The following is a 23191-nucleotide window of genomic DNA, read 5'->3' as shown; positions in this document are numbered from 1 at the left end:
CAATGACCCAAAAAGATAAAAACATCAAAAGATATAACCCGTAAACCCCAGAGTAGCCTTCCACCCTACTCCGCGAACACGGAAAATACTACCACACATAACAAACATTGAAACCAAGACTCTCAACCGGATGAGTCTTCCAACACCATATCTCCATCCATCCTCATATATGCAACCCCCACCAAAGAATACAACAAAAGATTGACCATCTAGTGGCACAAAAACCGGAGCAGCGAAGGACCAATGTCCCTCAAGCATATTCAAGAATAAAAAAAAAAACATCCCTTCAACCTTTCCAACTACACTATCACATGGTAGCAAATCAGAGAAAGAACCTTCCCACATACATCCAAAGAGGCGGCTCATCAAAGCTCCCAAAAAACTGTATGTACAGCCTTCAAAACCTTCTAATTAACTTAATAGGGATTTAAGCTCCCTGCCTACTTTACTAGGATTCTTCCCTTTCTTCCCTTTCACACCATCACGCCTCTTAATATCCAAGAACATCCTCTTTGTCTCGTCCACATTCTTCCCTTCCTTTCGCCTCCTCTTGAAGCTTTTTCCATTGGAGCTTAAGGTATTCCAGCGCCACTTCCTCCTTTCTGAAAGCTCTTGATGTTTCACATTCCGTGCTCTACTGTGCCCCAGCCGCTTGAATCTCGATGAATCACCCACTCCCAACCGATGATTACGATTTAAAGGTTCCTCAAAATTAGGATTTTGAAAGACTGAAACTCATCAACTGAGTTATCCCCAAAGTGGACGAACCTTTCAAGCAGAGAGAGTAAACTCGACACAGACATTTTTCTTTCACGCCTGAAGAGAGGTTTCACCTTCCGTTCTCTATGTTACATATATAGAGGAGATACAATGAATATATCCCAAATTTGTAGGGATTGATATATAAATACAACTATAACTCTTATATTTGAATTTGAATTTAAATTTAAAACATGAGTAATATTCCTAACAAATACAAATATAACTCTTCTTAGATTTGAATTTGGTTTCAAAACTTTGAATAATATTCCCAATAGCCTCCATCTTCCTCGGCTTCACCCTCCATCACCACCCGAAACCCTGCCTATGCCACCATCCTAGATGGAGACGGATGATTAATTCGACTATTGTGGTACCATTGACTCCAGACAGCACTTTGCTATGCGTAGCTCCACCTCCTCCATCTAGTTCCGTTGACTTTGCCCTTGCTATCGATCCTGGGCCCAGTCTCGTCCACGCCAATGCTAGCCATGTTGAGCAGGTTGCCATCCCGGCTTTGCTGCACTCATCTTCTCAATCACCAAGCATTTTCATATTGTTTAAGACCATCAATAGTTCTGTGAATGCGAAAACCTATCTTGGGAGGGATGGATCCACAAAGCCTGATAGTTGGACATGGATCATTTACATCTCTTCATGAAGTGGCCCATGCCGAACGATGTAGGAACTAGTCGTGACTCGTGAGATGCAGTAGATTCTATTAATGACAGTAATTTTGACAACAATGCTAAAGGTCTCTACAAAGTCAAGTTTCGACTTCTAATTGTGTTTTTTCGCAAAACGATGTGCTTTAAAGCTTTCAATGGCTCCATTAGATCCACATTTGATTTTATAGATCCACCAATTTTGAAGGCTAATGAAGATGGAACCAAGGTCTGTGTTGATGTTAAGAAGAGCATTAAATTCATCACTCATCACATCACGACAGTGAGGATCCTAGATGTCTTTGAGAAGCATGCAAGTTCAACAAGTGGATGAGAAGGCAAGTTGAAATCCCAAAGGCAACCCAAGAGGGGGGTGAATTGGGTAATTAAAATTTGCAAATGTAATTGAAGTTTTTCTAAGCTTTAAACTAACCCTTGTTAATTAGAAATTAAAAATGAGTAAAGTAAATATGTTACCAAGCACAAGTAGGAGGAGTACGAAAAAGTTGCAAGACACCAAGATTTATAGTGGTTCGGTCCTCCACAACCGACCTACTCCATTCTTCCAAATTTGTCTCCTCGGGCTCTTCACTATTTCTAATCCACACGACGGCCGGATCCGAGGCCACCTTACAAGTCGAGTCTTAAACTCTCTCCAAGGGTAACAAATAACAACCCTTCTTTACAATGTTTAAAAAAAATAAGATAAAATCTCTCTTGTGCCTCTTGGAAGGCAAATAATACAATGAAGAACACTCCCTCACTATCTCAAAAGATTACAAATATCCTAGCTCAAATCCTCTTAAAGATTTAGATGGTGAAATCAAAGCTCAAGAGGGTTTGTGAGGTCTTTAATGCCAAATTAATGATTCACAAGTTGTAGGTAGCCTTAATAATTGATAATCAATAGTTGGAAGAAGATTAGATGAGGTGGGAGAGGCATTTAAATAGATAGAGCACAAAAACTTGCCCTTTTTGTACTTCCAACTGCTAGTTAGGAAGACTCTTGGAAGCCATCGGGTGCCCCAACAAAGAGCCATTACAAATATAAAAAATTTGAAAAACTGCCTTCGGCCCGAACCAAGCTTCGGGCGTCTCTGAGACTAAGGGCCATTCGGCTAAACTCTTGGCTTCACATTTGGGTGCCCAACTGAGGTCTTCGGGCTCCCGATTCAGGTGCTCGGACCAATCTTTGGGCGTCTCTGAGACTTGGGGTGGTTCGACTCTCTTTTGTGTGTACATTCAGGTGCTCGAATGTCACCCTTTGGGTGCCTGGATAAGGCGTCCGAGCCGACCTTCGGGTTCCCGGATCGGGCGCTCGAGCACTCCTTCGGGTGCCCAAAAATACATAAAACACACACTAATAATTTGAAATTTTTGGGGGCCTTGTGTTTAATTCAAAGTAATTTTTAAGGTATTATGGTCGTTTGTTAGGGTGTCTTACGAGCCTTGAATACCAACTAGACATAGAGAGGATTGAGTTACATTCTAACATAAAAATATGTCCTAGGTCTTCAACTTGACAATCTTGAGTGCATGGTGACTTTGGATCTTTGTAAGGTTGCTCTCACTTTGAATTTTCCAGTCATGAACCTTTGTTAATCCTTGATATGCTTGTCATGGGCCTTTCCCATATGAGTTGCTTGTGGAGTACACTTATAGTGACCTGTCAATCCACAATGCTAAAAGCAAACCATTAGTTTACAAGTTTCAATCGATTTGGGTTTGTGATCAATCAAAACAATGGTGATCGTTGAACCGTGAGGCTTACGATCTTCCCCTTTTTGATGATGCCAAACCTAAATTGATTGTGAGGTGGGAGATTTATCAAATAAAACAAATTACATATGCTCCCCCTCAATTTGAGCTCCCCCTTAGTAATAGCATCTATAAATGAGAAGTAGGGGAACATTACAATCATTTCCACATTTTCTTCCCCTTTTGACATAAACAAAAAGGGATTAAACAAGATGGATATAAAACTATGGCAAACCAAACCAAGGATAGACATGAATATCCATTCATAACCAAATCATGGCAAACAACCAACTAATCATCAACACAGCTACCCATCAACATCCATACATTGATAGAGAAATATGAAGATCCATACATAGTAGAACGCCAAAACATATCCAAAACATAGAGAATCATCCATATATAGTGTAACCATGAAGCATCAACAAAACCGGCCATACATTGTCAAAACATAGAGGAATACCAATCTGGCCATACATAATCATCAAGCCAAAAGGCTAGCCTCAGTACTCGCATACCATAGAAACGAAATACACAAACAGAGTCTGTCAAAACATAGAGGAATACCAATCCGGCCATACATAATCATCAAGCCAAAGGCGAGCCTCAGTACTTGCATACCATAGAAACGGAATACACAAACAGAGTCTGACAAAACATAAAAACAAACTCATATACATGCCCAATGAGAAAATATGTGAAAGGAAGCATGAAAGGCAAAATGGCTTGTAGAGCTGAGCTGAAGATCTATGGAGCTGGAGGAGGATGCTCACGGTGGTAGTGCTCCCATAGTGAAGTGACGTGCTCCTGGAGGTGGCTCTGCTGGCATCCTAACTCGTCGAGACTAGTGTCAACATGAGTGCGCAGACCAGAGAAGTCCTACCTCATGGTCTCCTTCATGGAGTTGAGACGAGAGATCACGGTACGATAATCACTGTGCAGGTCTGTTTGCTGTGCGTCCAAGGAGATGTGAAGATCGCTGATTCTCTGATCAAGATACTGACGATGGCCACAAAGCTCCTTGCGAGAAATGCCCTGATCATGCTGATACTCCTGTGGCTCAGGTGTAGGCTCTCGTGGAGGAGGAGGAGGAGGTCGTGCATGCTGATCTCTATTTAAGTGCATGAGTCTGATGGACTTTTTGTTCAGAGGAGTTATAGCCCAGATCCATTCTTCAGCAGCTAGAACAAGTTTTTGCTTCTTGAAGACGTGAGTAAGAAGCATGCCATAACATTGAAGTGGATGTACCCTAAGGGAGGCCAGAGTGAAGACGGTACATAAGAAAAGCCTCAAAGGGATGAATACTATCACTGTTGCCGCCTCTAGGGGTAATGTCATGAGTGATAAACTTGTGGAGGATTTTACTAGCAGAATGGAGAACATTGCAGGAAAGATCTTTCTGGCCCTCAAGGGGCATCCTGTCTACCAATGGCACGATAGACATCCGAACATTCAACATTATTTTCTTGCGGGACGTACCTCGGTTGGGGCATCTCTTGGTGCGATGCATCCTTTGAAGCCAGGGTTTTAGGGATTTTTGGTGTTTTAGGTAGAAAAAGTGAGAAAAGATGAGATTTTGATGGAAATAGTTTAGGATTGGTGAGGGGAAGAATAAATGGAGTAAGGAAAAGAAGAAAAATAGGATTTTTCATGGTTTTGAGGAAAAGGATTTAGGGTTTGAAGAGAAAAATGAGAATGGAGGTTTAGGGTTTGTAAAAATAGGGAGAAAATAGTGAAAAAGGGGTTTTAGAGTAGAAAATAGTTGATTTTGATGGAGGGGAATCGAGAATCAAGCGAAAATATGGAAGATAAATGAGAGATTGAGAGAGAGAGAGAGGTCGAAGAGAGAAAGAGAGAAAGGGAACGACAGTAGTGAAAACCTTAGGTTTGGGGGTAAACAAAACATCGGTTCCATTTAAAAAAACTGGAATTGTGATGTTAGAGCGCCCGAAGTCCCTTGTTCAGGCGTCTGAACCCTGAATTCGAGCAAAAATTCTAAAACTAGGATTTTTGATCGATTTTGGGTGATTTTTCTTGTTCATTCCCTTTTTGCCTTCCTTTTGGACTATGTGATCCTAGTGGGATGAGATCTAAGTGATGATTTGACAAAGATTTACATGTACTCCCCTCCCTTTTGTTTTGTTGCAAGTTTTCAGTGTATTTGAAATTTTGAATGACGTTCTAACAAAACCAAGCACATACATATTAGGCATTTGACATAAACATGATGTAGATGTTGACACATGGCCAAGTAATCAGGTGTTTTAATTATAGGTGACGGTACCGGCCCCTTGTAAGAGGGCATAAGCACCAATTGAGTGATTTTCAGCTTAGGTTTAAACATCTTTATCATGTAGTCAATGCCAAGCAATCATTCACATCAAATAAGGTTGTCAAATTCTTTTAGGGCCCGTTTGGATGCCGAGAAGATTTTAATTTAGATTTCTCACATTTGCAGCCGTTTTTGTGTTGTGATTAGGATCCGAATCAAATCCTTGATTTCCGAATCAGCGACTGATAGTGAAAAAAATCAGATTTCCAAATATGCTGTGGAAATAAGTAATTGGAAATCCACAGATCTGGCAGTTTCCTTCACCCGCTTTGCTCCTCAACCTCTCCCCTTCAGTAGGAAGTACCCCCTTCCCTCTCTGTCTCCTCAACATGAGCTGGCAGATCTATTCATTTTGTATTCAAAACTCAATTCCAAATCCAAATAAAAAATATGAGGTATCCAAACGGGCCCTTACTTGATCCATACTTCATATATTTAGTACACTCCTAATATCACAAAATATGTCTTCATTAAGTGGTTTTGTAACGATATCCGCAAGTTGGTTATTTATATTGGCATATTCAATTGAAATACCGCTTTTTAAAGAGTGATTCCTTAGAAAATGATGTCTTATCTCTATATGCTTAGTTCTAGGATGCTGGATTGGATTCTTGGTCTGATTGATGGCACTGTTGTTATCACAATGGATTTGAACACGCTTGATGTTTAAACCATAGTCCATTAGGGTGTTCTTCATCCAGAGGGCTTGTGTGCAACAAGCTCCTGCTACAATATATTCGGCTTCAGTAGTGAATAAGGCACTGTTGTTATCACAATGGATTGGAACATGCTTGATGTTTAAACCATAGTCCATTAGGGTGTTCTTCATCCAGAGGACTTGTGCGCAACAAGCTCCTGCTACAATATAGAATCTCCCAAGAAACTGACAAAGAAACTAAGGATCTCTCAAGAAACTGACAAAGAAACTATATTCGGCTTCAGTAGTGAATAAGGCAACATAATTTTGCTTCTTACTGAACAAAGAAACTAAGGATCTCCCAAGAAACTGACACGTGCCGCTTTTACTTTTCCTGTCAATCCTACAACCAGCAAAGTCAGCATCTGAGAATCCAACTAGGTTGAAATGATCAGACTTTTCATACCACAAACCTAGGCTGGGGGTTCCTTTAAGGTATTTGAATATTCTATTAACTACAAACAAATGGGATTCCTTATGGTCTGATTGGAATCTAGCACACAAATAAACACTAAACATGATATCCGGTCTCCTAGCAGTCAAATGCAATAGGCTACCTATCATACCTCTACATTTCTTCTGGTCAATTGATGGGCTAACATCATCTTTCACTAGTTTGGTGGATGTGGTCATTGGAGTTGGCTTGATTGGTGAGCTATCTATCCTAAACCTCTTCAACAATTCTTTTGTGTACTTCTCTTGGTTTATAAAATGTCATTCTTAAAATGATGTATTTGTAGGCCAAGAAAGAACTTAAGTTCTCCCATCATGCTCATTTCAAACTCATTTTGCATGCATTGGGCAAACTCATTTTAAACTCATTTTGTGAAGGAGTCCTATAAGAGAATCTACTTTGACGTGTAAGGAATGTTGCTCCTCTTTTGTAAAAGAGTCCTCCCAGAAGAACTTTGAGTCGTAGTAAGTGTTAATAATTTTACTATTGTTTTTGAAAAAAGAGTCGATCGGGAAGAGCCCCTTTGAGTCTTAGAGAATGTTAACAATTTGACTCTTTTGTAAAAGAATCTTCCTAGGTGTAAAACTCCTTTAAGTTAGGGATATTAAGAATTTGACTCATTTGTAAAAGAGTCCTCTAAGACATGATTCACATGAATGCCTTTGATTTATAGAGAATGTTGACAATTTGACTATTCTTTTGTAAAAGAATCCTCTCAGGAGAGAACTTCATTGAGTCATAGAGAACATTAATAATTTGACTCTTCTTTTGTAAAAGAAGTCTCTCGGAAGAGCAATTCCCTTTGAGTCATGGAGAATGTTTGCAATTTGACTCTATTTAAAAAAAAATAATAATCCTCACTGAAGAGGAACTCTGATTCATAGAGAATATTAATAATTTGACTCTTCTTTTGTAAAAGAGTCTTTCCAGGATAGGAACTCCCTTGAGTTGTAGATATTGTCAACAATTTATCTCTTTTGTAAGATTTCTCTCGGAACAGGAACTCCTTGGAGTTGGAGATAATATTAATGAGTTGACTCTTCTTTTATACTAGAGTCCTGTTGTGAGAATAACTCCTTTGAGTCTTAAAAGGATGTTAATATCTTCTTTTGTAAAAGGCTTTCATGAAATGAATTCCCTTTTTAATTTATTCTCATGATCTTAAGATCCACAGAGGTGACAACATGGAGATCAATTACTGTATTTAGTTGGATAAACACCGTAAACAGAATTGTATAGTCAATCAGGGCAGCAATTTGTACATCCACTAGCTTGATGACTCACAAATCTGAAGGCATGATGATCTGATTATCTTTTGGTGTGATAGTTTCAATGCGATTGTATCCTAATGCTTTATGGACGTTACTACTTGAAGAGTAATTGGAACCAGTTGAAAATTAATTGGAGAATCCATTAAGAAGTGCATTGGGGAAACTATTATGTGGAAGAATGATGCCACAATTTGTAGATCTAATTGTGTAGTAACCCGCAAATCAATTGACCTCATAATCTTTAATTTTATAGGGGCTTTAATCTGAAGCTTGATGAACATTGGTAAAATTCTTTTAACCGTCTTTGAGGGTGATCGCCCTCTTTATCAGTATCTATCTTCCTAGATGACCCCCAGAGAAAATCTTCTTTTGTATGGGAAGGGATTTCTCATTCTCATTCTAGGGAGATGTCTTGATAGGGATTGAGAACCCCTGAAAGTATACCACCGAACATCCAAAGAAAAATTATCTAGGGAGATGTCTTGATAGGGATTGAAACCCAAGAAAGTGTACCAACGAATATCCAAAGAACCTATCTTCAGAGCTCCACTCATAAAATGGCTGAGGATGAAGGAGGGTCTATTACATTGGATATTCCTTGAAGGGTGTCATTATCAATTGCTGGCATCATTATTGTTGGAGTGCCATTATCACTAATGACACCAACTCATTATACATGTGTGACCTAATGTGGCATCATTTCACTTAAGTCACATAGGTTCCACTCTTTGATAAGTTCCTATCATTAAAGAAAAAAGACCATTGCAACTGTATTTCAGCATTTGTATTTCTAACTCTTCTGCTGAGACTACTATTTCTGGTTTGTGAATTTGAAAGAATTACTTTCATCTCCCTGAGTGATGATTCTTGAATCTTGACACCACTAACAATCCAAGCTAATGTTTTACAATGCATGGCTAAATTTAGAGACGAAATTAAAGGTTACTATAATGTGCAGCCCCCCCTGCACAGATCTTTGCTTCTAATTACTTGCAGATTTATGATGTGGTTTTATAGGCTCTCTCTCTCTCTCTCTGATAGGTTTCTTGTCGTATATTCTCTTTATCAACTTTTTTATTTATTCTATAAATTAATGTCAAACCATCTGAAATTCACTGGCAACTGTATTAAAATTTGCCAATAAAAAAAGACTATTAAAATTTGCTTTATGGTTATCCTCTTCTTCATCTAATGTTCTAGGAGAATAAATCCCTTTAATAACACAGTTCTATATTAGCTTTGGAGGCAATAACATATCCCTTTAGATACATATACTGTGTGCAATTATTTAGTTCCAATAGTTATTCAGCATATTATTTGAAGTTGTTTCTAGTTCAACAAATTATTCTCTGTTCTTTCTCATGCGGACTGTCTCTAACTGTGGTTTGAAATTGGAACTCCTCTCCAGTGGGGACACAGATTCAGTTGTCCCTTTGACTGCAACCAGATATTCTATTGATGCTCTCAAGCTTCCAACCCTTATCAACTGGTATCCCTGGTATGACAAGGGAAAGGTCAGTCTGAGAAACAGTAGCTTAGGATGCCCATATGATTATGCATTGGCATCTTCTCATGTGTTCCTTTTTTATTCTATTTTCTGTGGTTGTGACCTATGTGGGTGCATTTTCAAAGATAAAAATTGTCCCATATTGAATAAGAAATTTTTTTTGGCCCCAACTAGTTTGTGACAAAGGCTTAGTTGAGTTGAGTTGAGTTGAGTTGAGTATTGAATAAGACAAAAAAATTGAAAAGCTAGTTGAGATGTTTAATCCCTATTGCTTGGGTTTTTTTTTATTTTTTTTGAAAATGACAATTTTATTAATAATCAGGGTGGGGACAAGATGTTCCACAGCAAGTACATAAGTGGGTAGTAAATCAATTGCTTGGGTTGGAAAAGTGGAGAGTGGAAAGATGCTATAAATATGAGCTCTCTCCTCTTTCCTTCTCACACTAAGTCTACTTGGCTAGCCTCAGGAATATAGTAATTAAGTAATAATATATATAATATGTATAAGAAAAAAAAAGAAATAAATGAAGAAAAATAAAATAAGGGAGTAACTGTTTAAGACTAATGGTCACAAAACAAGTTTAAATTTTTAAGCATTTTTGCAGTGGTTGCGCTAACAGCCATTTTGCGGTCGTTGACATGGTAACAACCTACTAATTAAGAGACGTCTTAAATGATGCTTAAGAATGCCATAAATATCTTTTAGTCGACTACAAAAGACACTTAAAACCCGATTTTAGAAATAGCTTTTGCATGGGGTGCTGCCCTGGATCCAGAGTTTGTGGGCATTGTGTATCCTTGAGACTTTATTTCCATGTCACCTGCACAAGCGATGAAATAAGTCTTCCAGATAAAGCCTTAATTGGCTTGCCTTGCCCAATTTCTTACATCATTTTCCTATTTTTTCTCTTTCTTCTTCCTCCTTGACCACTTTATTCTCACAACAGGTTGGAGGGTGGAGCCAAGTCTACAAAGGTCTTACCTTTGTAACTATAACAGGTGCAGGGCACGAGGTTCCACTCCATCGCCCTCGACAAGCTCTTATACTATTTAGATCATTCCTACAGAATAAGCCAATGCCCATTAATTAATCATAGGCTATTGATTGATTCAGAGTAATAGCAATTACAGAAAACGTGAAAGGAGAGAATAAAAGGACAACTTCCTTCCATAGTGTATACTCCTGCCATTCATGCCTGAGTATTGCGGTTCAGGTGCCTCGCAGTATATGTTCTTTTAGTGCCATTTTTTATGATTCAGTGATTTCTCTGCTTGGATTAGTGTATTTTTTAACAGCCACTCCATTGATTGTACCATCTATTGAAGGACCATGTATAAACACTCAAGGCTGGTCAACAGTGATTCAGGGTAAGGGAAGGATATCATGCTCTTGCTTAATCTTTGATATAAGGGAAGGAATCATGTTTCTACATAACAGGTTTTGTTTTCTTGTATGTGGTACATCTTCATAAATTCATCAAGTATAGAATATATATATAAAAAAAGGGTTTGAAGACAATGTATCTCCATTTTTTGTGAAGTTTCATCACAGAAAAAATCTGTCAATTCACCAATCATACAATTGCTGGAAGATATGAGGATAGAACAGAGGTTAAGAAGGAAATAAAGAAGGGAAGCAGGAATTTTATTTCTAAGTTTTCTTTTATTTCCCTGCTTTCTTGCTGAAAAATATTTGACAAAAATTTATAGACTTACATAATCCTGTTTGCAAGTTACGTAAAATTTCTAAAGAATTCTTGACTCTTAGGCCAGATTACAGGAAAAATATTTTTCTAGGAATTTTTTGTTTTGTTTTGAAAATTAACATTTATTGATAGCAAACGAACAACACCCGGTGGGGACAAGTAGTCCCGCCAAGATACATAATACTTACTCCTTCATGGAGACATTCAATACATTTAACATCAGATCTAAATCAAATCCTCCCCAGTTCCCTTATCAACAGATGGTCTGACAATGGACATTGATTCCAAATTAACCCCCTGCTTAGCCATTTGGTCCGCCACTTCATTGGCGGATCTCCTTCTATGTTCGATCTTTGGGCGTATAATTCTAACCAAATCACGTATTTCAGCGATGTAGTTATGCTTCCTCCAAGGGCCTCTCGAATGCTCTGTAGCCCAGGAAACAGTGTTTGATGAGTCCCCTTCAATAATCAACGGGCCTAAATTAATTGCAGCAAACCATTTAAATCCGAACAACAGCGCCCTCACCTTCGCTTCGCATATCCCTGGCGGCCCAGAATAGGTCATCAAAATGCTCCCATTAGCGTCTCTAATAACTCCACCAATCCCGGCTTTTCCAAGATTTTCTACAGAGCTTCCGTCAAAGTTCAGCTTTACCCATCTTGGAGGTGGAGCCTGTCATTGTGGCTTAATTTTATCCACAAATGGCTTTTACCAAATGACAGCCCCCCAGTTACGTAAAATGTCACCGATAACATACACAATGGCACAATGCCCCTCTTTTCCTTAATCACAGATATATATTCAAGGGCAAATGATGAGAAAAATGCAATGCTTTTGTGAAATTGTGAATGAAGGGTGGGGTTTTAAAATTCATGAGAAAAGGGCTGTTAGGTACGGTTGGGAGAGTAGTTTACAAAAATACCCTTCCATCCATATAACCTTACGTTTTACACTTTCACTCTCTCTTAACATTTTGCAGTCGTTTGAAACATTTTTCACTCGTTCTCTCCCTCTTACCTCGCCGGAAAATACTATTGTTGCCGGGAAGCTTGCATACGCGTCGGGAAGTTAAGCATGTCGCTGGAAAGTGTAGCTCATCTTGCCAAAAACAGTACTTCAACTCTTCCAAGGTATTTTTTAAACCATTTAATGTAGGGTATCATTTTTTGGGTTTTCTTCTTGGGGTGTTGGATATGAAATACTTGGTACCATTATTGAAATTGTGTTAGGGTTTCAAAAGGTTTCACTTGATTTCTAGTTTATCCATGGTTTGCAAAGGGTTTCATTATGTTGATTTTCGTTTTATTGGGTTTCGATGGATTGAAAGAAATTAATTTTAGAAACGAAATTAGGGTTTCATTTAGGGTTCGAAAGGGTTCCATTTGTTTTGAAAGGTGTAACTGTGGTTTGTTAGGATTTCATTCAGGATTTGTAGGTTTTGAAGGGTTTCATTTTGGTGGCCAAAGGTTTTATTTTTGTTTTCAAAGGGTTTCATTTGATTTTGTTGGGAGAATGAGCGTTATCGATTATGTTTTGCAGTCTTTTGACAGAAGGGAAAGAGGCATAACCATTTATTTTGGGATTTTTGAGACTTTCGAACCCTTGAAACCAGTAAGTATGGTTTCAAGGATCCTTGTAAGCAGTGATTTTCATTCCAACTGTCTAATAGTGAGTTTCCGTAGTGGTTACGAGGTATAAAATGTGGTTCCGTAGTAGTTGTGGGGTATAAAATGTGGTTCCGTAGTGATTCCCGGGTATAAAATGTGGTTCCGTAGTGGTTGAGGGGTATAAGATGTGGTTCCCTAGTGGTTCCGGTGTATGAAATGTGATTCCCTAGTAGTTTCGGGGTAGAAAATGTGGTTCCCTAGTGGTTCCGAGGTATAAAATGTGGTTCCGTAGTGGTTGCAGGGTAGAAAATGTGGTTCCCTAGTGGTTCCGAGGTATAAAATGTGGTTCCGTAATGGTTGCGGGTTATAAAATGTGGTTCCCTAGTGGTTCCGGTGTATGAAATGTGGTTCCCTAGTGGTTCCGAGGTAGAAAATGTGGTTCCCTAGTGGTTCCGAGGTATAAAATGTGGTTCCCTAGTGGTTCCGGTGTATGAAATTTGGTTCCCTAGTGGTTCCGGGGTAGAAAATGTGGTTCCCTACTGGTGCCGAGGTAAAAAATGTGGTTCTGTCGTAGTTGCGGTTTATAAAATGTAGTTCCCTAGTGGTTCCAGTGTATGAAATGTGGTTCCGTAGTGGTTCCGGGGTAGAAAATGTGGTTCCCTAGTGGTTCCGAGGTATAAAATGTGGTTCCCTAGTGGTTCCGAGCTATAAAATGTGGTTCCCTAGTGGTTCCGGTGTATGAAATTTGGTTCCCTAGTGGTTCCGGGGTAGAAAATGTGGTTCCCTACTGGTGCCGAGGTAAAAAATGTGGTTCCGTCGTAGTTGCGGTTTATAAAATGTAGTTCCCTAGTGGTTCCAGTGTATGAAATGTGGTTCCGTAGTGGTTCCGGGGTAGAAAATGTGGTTCCCTAGTGGTTCCGATGTATAAAATGTGGTTCCGTAGTAGTTGCGGGGTAGAAAATATGGTTGCCTAGTGGTTTCGAGGTATAAAATGTGGTTCCGTAGTGGTTGCGGGGTATAAAATGTGGTTCCCTAGTGGTTCCGAGGTATAAAATATGGTTCCGTAGTGGTTACGGGGTAGAAAATGTGGTTCCCTAGTGGTTCCGAGGTATAAAATGTGGTTCCGTAATGGTTGCGGGTTATAAAATGTGGTTCCCTAGTGGTTCCGGTGTATGAAATGTGGTTCCCTAGTGGTTACGGGGTAGACAATGTGGTTCCCTAGTGGTTCCGAGGTATAAAATGTGGTTCCCTAGTGGTTCCAGTGTATGAAATTTGGTTCCCTAGTTGTTCCGAGGTAGAAAATGTGGTTCCCTAGTGGTGCCGAGGTATAAAATGTGGTTCCGTCGTGGTTGCGGGTTATAAAATGTAGTTCCCTAGTGGTTCCGGTGTATGAAATGTGGTTCCCTAGTGGTTCCGAGGTAGAAAATGTGGTTCCCTAGTGGTGCCGAGGTATAAAATGTGGTTCCCTAGTGGTTGCGGGGTAGAAAATATGGTTTCCTAGTGGTTCTGAGGTATAAAATGTGGTTCCGTAGTGGTTGCGGGGTATGAAATGTGGTTCCCTTGTGGTTCCGGTGTATGAAATGTGGTTCCCTTGTGGTTCCGGTGTATGAAATGTGGTTCCCTACTGGTTCCGGGGTAGAAAATGTGGTTCCGTAGTGGTTGCGGGGTAGAAAATGTGGTTCCCTAGTGGTTCCGAGGTATAAAATGTGGTTCCGTAATGGTTGCGGGTTATAAAATGTGGTTCCCTAGTGGTTCCGGTGTGTGAAATGTGGTTCCGTAGTGGTTTCGGGGTAGAAAATTTGGTTCCCTAGTGGTTGTGAGGTATTAAATGTGGTTGCGTAGTGGTTGCGGGGTATAAAATGTGGTTCCCTAGTGGTTCCGGTGTATGAAATGTGGTTCCCTAGTGGTTCCGGGGTAGAAATGTGGTTCCCTAGTGGTTCCGAGGTATAAAATGTGGTTCCCTAGTGGTTGCGGGGTAGAAAATGTGGTTCCCTAGTGGTTCCGAGGTATAAAATGTGGTTCCGTAGTGGTTGCGGGGTATAAAATGTGGTTCCCTAGTGGTTCGGGTGTATGAAATGTGGTTCCCTAGTGGTTCCGGGGTAGAAAATGTGGTTCCCTAGTGGTTCCGAGGTATAAAATGTGGTTCCGTAATGGTTGCGAGTTATAAAATGTGGTTCCCTAGTGGTTCCGGTGTGTGAAATGTGGTTCCCTAGTGGTTCCGGGGTAGAAAATGTGGTTCCCTAGTGGTTTCGAGGTATTAAATGTGGTTCCGTAGTGGTTGCGGGGTATAAAATGTGGTTCCCTAGTGGTTTCGGTGTATGAAATGTGGTTCCCTAGTGGTTCCGGGGTAGAAAATGTGGTTCCCTAGTGGTGCCGAGGTATAAAATATGGTTCCGTAGTGGTTGCGGGGTAGAAAATGTGGTTCCCTAGTGGTTCTGAGGTATAAAATGTGGTTACGTAATGGTTGCGGGTTATAAAATGTGGTTCCCAAGTAGTTCCGGTGTATGAAATGTGGTTCCCTAGTGGTTCCGGGGTAGAAAATGTGGTTCCCTAGTGATTCCGAGGTATAAAATGTGGTTCCGTAGTGGTTGCAGGGTAGAAAATGTGGTTCCCTAGTGGTTCCGAGGTATAAAATGTGGTTCCGCAATGGTTGCGGGTTATAAAATGTGGTTCTCTAGTGGTTCCGGTGTGTGAAATGTGGTTCCCTAGTGGTTCCGGGGTAGAAAATGTGGTTCCCTAGTGGTGCCGAGGTATAAAATATGGTTCCCTAGTGTTTCCGGGGTAGAAAATGTGGTTCCCTAGTGGTTCCGAGGTATAAAATGTGGTTCCGTAGTGGTTGCGGGGTAGAAAATGTGGTTCCCTAGTGGTTCCGAGGTATAAAATGTGGTTCCGCAATGGTTGCGGGTTATAAAATGTGGTTCCCTAGTGGTTCCGGTGTATGAAATGTGGTTCCGTAGTGGTTCCGGGGTAGAAAATGTGGTTCCCTAGTGGTGCCGAGGTATAAAATATGGTTCCGTAGTGGTTGCGGGGTAGAAAATGTGGTTCCCTAGTGGTTCCGAGGTATAAAATGTGGTTCCGTAATGGTTCCGAGGTATTAAATGTGGTTCCGTAGTGGTTCCGGGGGTATAAAATGTGGTTCCGTAGTGGTTCAGGGGTAGAAAATGTGGTTCCGTAGTGGTTCTGAGGTATAAAATGTTGTTCCGGAGTGGTTGCGGGGTAGAAAATGTGATCTCGTAGTGGTTACGTGGTATAAAATGTGGTTCCATAGTAGTTGTGGGGTATAAAATGTGGTTCCGTAGTGGATAAGTAGGTAGAAAATGTGGTTCCGTAGTGGTTCCGAGGTATAAAAGGTGGTTCCGGAGTGGTTGCGGGGTAGAAAATGTGATCCCGTAGTGGTTACGTGGTATAAAATGTGGTTCCATAGTGGTTGTGGGGTATAAAATGTGATCCCGTAGTGGTTACGTGGTATAAAATGTGGTTCCATAGTGGTTATGGGGTATAAAATGTGGTTCCGTAGTGGTTCCGGGGTGTAAAATGTGGTTCCATTGTGGTTCTGGGGTAGAAAATGTGGTTCCGTAGTAGTTCCGAGGTATAAAATGTGGTTCCGGAGTGGTTGCGGGGTAGAAAATATGGTTTCCTAGTGGTTCCGAGGTATAAAATGTGGTTCCGTAGTGGTTCCGTGGTATAAAATGTGGTTCCGTAGTGGTTCCGGGGTAGAAAATGTGGTTCCGTAGTGGTTCCGAGGTATAAAATGTGGTTCCGGAATGGTTGCGGGGTAGAAAATGTGATCCCGTAGTGGTTACGTGGTATAAAATGTGGTTCCATAGTGGTTGTGGGGTATAAAATGTGGTTTCGTAGTGGTTCCGGGGTATACAATGTGGTTCCTTAGTGGTTCCGGGGTAGAAAATGTGGTTCCGTAGTGGTCTTGGAGTAGAAAATGTGGTTCGTTAGTGGTTCGGAGGTATAAAATGTGAATCCGTAATGGTTCCGAGGTATAAAATGTGGTTCCCTAGTAGTTCCGAGGTATAAAATGTGGATCCGCTGTGGTTCGAAGGAATAAAATGTGCTTCCAAGAGTGTAACTTATTGTTCCGATTGTGGTTGTATCATTGTAAATGGTTGTTTATTAAATTGCACCACCATAATACCATCCTTTTTTCTTAGCATGTCAATGGACCCATACGGTCCAAAGTATCCCAACGTTATTTAAGGGCCCGTTTGGATGCCGAGAAGATTTTGATTTTGGATTTCTCACATATGCAGCTCTTTTTGTGTTGTGATTTGGATCCGGATCAAATTCTTTGGGAATATGTTGTGGCAATAAGTAATTGGAAATCCACAGATCTGGCAGTTTCCTTCACCCGAGACTTCACTCTCTTTGCTACTCAACCTCTCCGCTCCAGTAGGAAGTACCCCCTTCCCTCTCTGTCTCCCTCAACATGAGGTGCCGGATCTATTCATTTTGTATTCAAAACTCAATTCAAAATCCAAATGCAAGATATGAGGTATCCAAACGGGCCCTAATATGATTTGGAAATAACAACTGAATGTTAATTAATAGGATTTGGAAACAACAATTAGATCGATCCGAAATTCTTTCGGAAACAACACCGTATCCATTGGATCCACATCGTAAGGCCCGAAATTATTTTAGAATGTGTCTTAGACAAAGCCATAAATTCCGATGGAGCATCCTAGATCTGAATAGATGGTGCCAAAGTAGGAAAAATGCACCCTTCATATTTCGATTATTTTTTCTAGTATGTCCAAAGCTGACCAAATTTGTCATGTGCTTGTGTTTATTTTTGACAGGGTGGAATTCCTACCTGTGGTTACCTTTCATTCCTTTGATCGTACGTATCATTTGAAGCTTCTTAATTTCATCTTTTAGATGATGGTGGATGGCTGGGATTAATAATAATAATAATAATAATAATTTTGGTCGAAATTGGAAGGTTATTCTATTGGTGGGAACAAAGCTTCAAGTGATAATCACAAGAATGGCGCTTCATATTCAAGATCGCGGAGATGTTATCAAGGGCGTCCCAGTCGTCGAGCCCATGGATGATCACTTCTGGTTCAATAGCCCGCGTCTTCTACTCTATCTTATCCACTTCGTTCTTTTTCACGTATCGCTCAATGCTTAATTTCCCTTGTTTCTCATATTCTCTTCCCATGCACATGCATTATGAATCCTTATTAAGCATTGATTTATTTGTCCTGCAGAATGCCTTTCAGCTCGCTTTCTTTAGTCAGTCAATCAAAATGGTATAGCTAGACACCCCACTAAGACTATGTAAATAAGAATTTCATTCAATTAATATAAGTTACCACTATGAATCCATGTCTCAGAGTTAAGTAATCCACTTTAGCAACGGAGGGCACGAACTGTCTGAAGAAACACAACTGCAAATATGAAAAAAGGCTTTGAAATTTAGGTCTCATTCAATGATGAAAATAGGGTCATTTTAGGTGCTTAGTGGACCTCCCCAGGCCGACCCCAACTAGTTTGGGACAAAGGCTTAGTTGAGTTGACCTGAGTTGAGTAGGACCTCCCCAGATCATCGCTAGCCTCAAGCTCAACCATACACGTGTACATATGTATATGAAGATTGAAATTGCTCAAACTGTGGGCTCCACCTTTTGTGGGTCATCGACCAAAATTTCAAAGATCATCCGATCCTGATCACCATATACATGCCACATGCATGTAAGGTGGGTATTAGGCTGAGCTGTATCAACTGCACATTAGAGGGTTGATCTTAACCCTTTATAGATCGGATGGTTAGGACCAACCTATGGAAATGAATTTTGGGGCACAACCTATGGACGGTTTGGATCATCGTATGGTGTATGGTGTGGACCATATGTTCCTTTTTTTTGAAAAATAATGGACTATAAGGCCTTTCAACATATAAAAACTCCGAAATTAATTGCTCCTGGTTTAAAAAGTGAACACGGGTGGGTCAAAACGCGGCCAAGACAAGTACCATGCAGAGCGTTTTGACCCACTAAGTATTCCACTCAAACAAGTAGGAATAGGAGCACAGTCATTTTCAAGGAAAGGGCAAATTATAATGGGTGGAAATATCATTTTTCCTCGTTTAAAATTTTCCCTTTGTCAGCAGACAAATTTTGAACTTCCTAGTTTTTTAATTGGAAACATCGCTTCTAACAGAAATAATGGGTTTATGTTTTGATTTTATAGAAATAATAAGGGCACTTTAATCATAGAAGATTTATTAATGCATAATTAGGCACATGGCGTGATGCCGAGGGCTGTTAGGAATATCCCTAACACTGTCTTGTCTTCCTAACCTCTTTTTAATTTGTAACCACAAAAGAAGAGGTGGGCCACACGTTGGATCCACAATTTTCCTTTGATTTTAGAGATGTTTGGTTTTAGAGATCCTTCAATTAGAACGGGAGGGGAAAGGAAGCTTTAGAGATCTTTGATTTCCTTCCTCTTTGGGGACTTTTGTGTTTTTCTGTATGTTTTTTTCTCTCTGTCAGCTGTATTCCTTTTGATTCCACCATCTCGGTCGTGGCTCCTTTCTTTCATTCTCTTCAATAAAACTTAACCATTAAAACAAAATTTCACTTGGTAGATCTCATTTTCTGATCTCCTATAAACCAAAAGATCATTGTTGATATGGTGTTCTCGACCATTCGACACCCCCTCGCCACACACACACACATATATAGTAAACAGTTCCTGAGGTGGTGCTCACAAAACATAGGGGGCCACTTTGTTTGGATGATCCAAAGCATTCATCTGATAGGCCCTCACATAGATAGGGTGCCCACAAAAAATCAGGTCCATAGGATCATCCTAACCCTTCCATTTGTGGAGGTTTAGATTTATGGAGGTTTACACCCGTCCATTTAAACCTCCATAAGTGGAAGGGTTATGATGAACCTATGAAGTTGATTTTTTGTGGGCACCCTATCTATGTGAGGGCCTATCAAATGAATGCTTTGGATCATCCAAACAAAGTGGGCCCCTTATGTTTTGTGAGCGCTACCTCATATAAGGTAGCCCTAGTGCCACCTCAGGAACCCTTGTCTCATATATATATATATATATATATATATATATGAGAAAAGGGTTCCTGGGCAGGGACCTCCCTGCGCATAAGTGGCTTAAAAAGCCACCGATTGGTCACTTTTTGTGGACCCCACAGAGGTGGACCTGCTATACGAGCTAATCAGTGGCTTTTTAAACCACTTAAGCACAGGGAAGCTCCATGTGCAGCTGCACAAGAACACTTATATATATATATATATATATATATATATATATATATATATATATATATATATATATATATATACATATATATATAGAGAGAGAGAGAGAGAGAGAGAGAGAGAGAGAGAGAGAGAGAGTTCTTACAATCCAAATGAGAATGGGTGACCTGCTCCAAAAGTTCAAGTGACGTCGGCCGAAGGATGTTTCTCTGGCAATCCTAAACCTTTCCGGATCTGTTTTACAAAACCATTTATATTCATCAAACACAAATATTATATACAAAAGTCCAATTTTCATTTCTAACATTTAAAAAGAAGAAATTTTTTTGTTATTACCATGAGAGTATTGGTATTCTACACTTTTGCTTTCTCCTTCCCAATTCTTCCAGCTTCTCATCTGCAACCCAATTGAAAATCCAAGTCACAAATCTCACTCCCTATTATACCTAATATCCAAAAATATACATACTGACCAATTTCTCTTCCCGTTTTATATTCATGTCTTTAATTCCATTTTATGTATGTTATTGACATATCTCTCTTCCCCTTGTATTTATGTCTTGAATTGTATTTCATGAATGTTTTTATGCTATCGACGACTATAGTTAAAGGTGCAACTCGGGCTTGGTTGAGTCAGGTTTAGGCCAACCCAAGATAGCACCCTAACCCGACTCAACCTCAGCCTCGGGTCGAAGATGGTCAACCCTGACCCAACCCACCTCCAAATCTTTGAACACCTGACCTGTCTTCTTTTCCAAATTGGGTCGTGGGTTGAGTTAGATTGGGTTCGTGTTAGTCTAGAGCACGAACATAAAAAATACAAATAAAAACATAATTCTCATATTTTGAAAATCACGATAAAATTAGGAGATGTAGACCGGGTTTGTGTCAATCAGGTTGGGGCATCCTCCCTAACCCATCACGAAATTAAATAGGATTGGATTTTCCCAACCCGAGGAAATGTCAAATCAACCCTTCCTTTTATGTGCACCAAAGCAAAAAGTTAGGGTATTTTTTTCATGAGAAATTTGCATGGTTTCTATCTTAGATGAAAATATTAAAATATCTCATTCGTAGACTTTTTTGTGATATTGTACTTTGTAATCTATGCTTGATAGAGTAATAGTGGAAGCTAGCGATTAGAAGGGCCTTCTGTAGATAGTTACCGAAAGAGACCAATTGTAAGCTAAGAAAGAAGTGGGTACCTTTGCTCGTCCCAAAGCCATAGTAGTTATACAATAGAGGATGTGAAAAACGGCCAACACGAATATGAAAATGTGAAGCTGGTTGATCCCTTGAGCCGAAATCAACGGAACTTTTCCCTGCAAAAGTTAAATACCAACAACACCACTTTCAATCTCTAGTAAAAAAAAATGCTACAAAAATCAACTCCATCTCTATGCACTTCAAAGTTACACTGTAAACAAAAGTGACCATTCAAACACGAAAAACTTATGACTTGCCTTTGGCGCACATTTGTCTGAACCCCCTCCTCCTCCGGCCAGGATTCGCCGGCTGTTATTTTCCGAATTTGAAATCAAATTACGTGTACTAGTACTGATCTCATATTTCCTTGTACATGGATGCCATGAGTTACCTACACTCATGGGTATACATATTTCCGAAATGGGGGTTTGTCCTACGGTTAGGAGTAAGGATATAAATCCCAACAGCATAAGCTCTATACAAAAGTACGAATGAAAAAAAAAAAGTTAGAAATTTTAGTCCAACTTAAAATCCCATAATTCCACAGAACCCATTTAATCAAAAATTATAGATTCATGAAATATGTATGCATGATTGAGGTGAGTCGATGGCCTGCCGGATTTGACCTTTTCGAGTGCTTCATAGAGTGCCCGCTTGTGATGATTCATTAACCACTGCACAAGTCGTATTGATTTCGATTAAGCAAAGTTAAGAGAAAATTAATTAGATTGTAGGACATATATAAAATACATGTTTAGGCCGCGTTTGGCATTCATGAAAGTTTTTTTTTTTTTTTCCATGGATTATTAGTTTATCAAGTGGTGGTAGACTGATGAAAAAATTGAGGTTTCTCATTTTTTAAGCAGTGGAGGCAAAATAAATAAAAAGGGCGGCCTAGTGCACGAGGCTACCGCCATTGCGGGGTCACCAGGTCACAATGGAGCAACCTTACTATTGTGCCAAGGCTCATAACAGTAAGAAGAAAATCAATAAAATAAAGAAGAAAATAGGCCCTTCGATACGATGGTAGGGGAATAGACTACTTCGATCACCTTATTGGTTTTCATTTACACTAGAGAAAGATCGACAACTAGGGTGGGAGAAGGAGAGAATTGAGAGGACATGTGTGACAAGATGGTGAGAATTGGCAGGCAAGAGTTTTTGTTTTCCTTATTTGTCAGCTACTACTACTAGGCACCATCTCCTCATCCATGCCTTCTCAATTCTCTCCCTCTCCCACACTCCCTACCCTTCTTAACACTTGGTAAGCTAATACTCCATGGAAAAAATATGCATGGTTATAGCTAAACATGGCCTAGTAAAACAAAAATTCAAACAGTACTTGTCATTTTAGAAGGAAAAACTTTTTTACATGGTTGTCAAACACCCTACAAGGGCAGAATATCATACCTTTCCAATGACGTGAAGGATGTGTTCTATTAGAATTGAAATAACAACGAGCACGAAACAGACTATGGCCACGGCCCATGTCGGTGTTTGCTCCAAAGAGCGTGAACCTGCTCCTCCTCCCCCTCCAGCCATACTCAACCTCTCACTCACAATAATCAAAGACAATTAAAAACTAAACAAATTCAGTGAGGAAACGAACACTAGTCTCTTATCACAGTCTTCATAAAAAAGCCAATATATTAACAAGCTGAAGATTTAAATTCTTCTTAGTAATCAATCAAAAGAAAAGATGGATCCTTATAAAAGGAAGATAAGATATTGAAACATAAAAAAAAGAATCAAAGAGACTTGACTTAGTAAGTTGTTAGTGTTGGGAAGAGATGACTGGATCAAAGCGGTGGGTTGACTTGAGGAACACGCCGGGAAAGTAGGGAAAATTAATAGAAAACGAAAGAAAGACTCAGAAGATTTTCCATAAGAAGTATTAGTCTTACACTTCTGTACTTTTTTTTTTCTAAGAAAAAAAAAATTACGGCTCTATTGCACTCCTTGAAGTCCAACTGTTA

The 23191-nt window shown here is 39.8% G+C and overlaps 2 protein-coding genes across 6 annotated transcripts in view; one reads left to right on the top strand and one right to left on the bottom strand.

Moving 5' to 3' along the window:
• Positions 1–10962, top strand: part of LOC143880359 (serine carboxypeptidase-like 27) — a 26595-nt gene extending 15633 nt beyond the window's left edge. The window contains exons 8-9 of the mRNA XM_077383273.1: positions 9345–9450; positions 10391–10962. Coding sequence (XP_077239388.1) covers positions 9345–9450; positions 10391–10534 — 250 coding nt within the window. The 3' untranslated portion in view covers positions 10535–10962. The remainder of the gene's footprint in view (positions 1–9344; positions 9451–10390) is intronic.
• On the bottom strand, positions 9295–23191 carry LOC143880360 (MLO-like protein 12). Of its 5 annotated transcripts, XR_013251663.1 has the most exons (9): positions 22626–23183; positions 21832–21889; positions 21473–21690; positions 21215–21331; positions 20346–20406; positions 20155–20243; positions 18090–18164; positions 10426–10504; positions 9295–9431 (listed from the first exon to the last, which is right to left on the bottom strand). XR_013251663.1 is itself a non-coding variant. In XM_077383274.1 (8 exons), the coding sequence occupies exons 1-8, from the start codon at positions 22755–22757 to the stop codon at positions 11375–11377; spliced, it is 1200 nt and encodes a 399-aa protein (XP_077239389.1). In that variant the 5' UTR covers positions 22758–23188; the 3' UTR covers positions 10098–11374. The 5 variants fall into 5 exon arrangements, 4 of the variants coding, with proteins under 4 accessions (XP_077239389.1, XP_077239392.1, XP_077239390.1 ...); XM_077383274.1 differs by lacking the exon at positions 9295–9431 and having other exon boundaries at positions 10098–11824; positions 22626–23188; XM_077383277.1 differs by lacking the exon at positions 9295–9431 and having other exon boundaries at positions 10098–10504.

This window comes from Tasmannia lanceolata, unplaced genomic scaffold (genome assembly GCF_043159265.1).
Source record: "Tasmannia lanceolata isolate RefF3 unplaced genomic scaffold, GAP_Taslan_0.1 ptg000006l, whole genome shotgun sequence".
In the NCBI taxonomy this organism is placed as follows: domain Eukaryota; kingdom Viridiplantae; phylum Streptophyta; class Magnoliopsida; order Canellales; family Winteraceae; genus Tasmannia; species Tasmannia lanceolata.
This window is presented reverse-complemented; position numbering and strand designations above follow the sequence as displayed.

Excerpts from the sequence above, each read along its gene's own strand:
- LOC143880360 (XM_077383274.1), bottom strand. The coding sequence starts at position 22,757 with ATGGCTGGAGGGGGAGGAGGAGCAGGTTCACGCTCTTTGGAGCAAACA. Across the intron at positions 21,890-22,625 it reads TCCTTCACGTCATTGGAAAG|TGGTTAATGAATCATCACAA; the intron begins GTATGATATTCT and ends CGACTTGTGCAG. Across the intron at positions 20,407-21,214 it reads TGGCTTTGGGACGAGCAAAG|ATGAGAAGCTGGAAGAATTG; the intron begins GTACCCACTTCT and ends ATTGGGTTGCAG.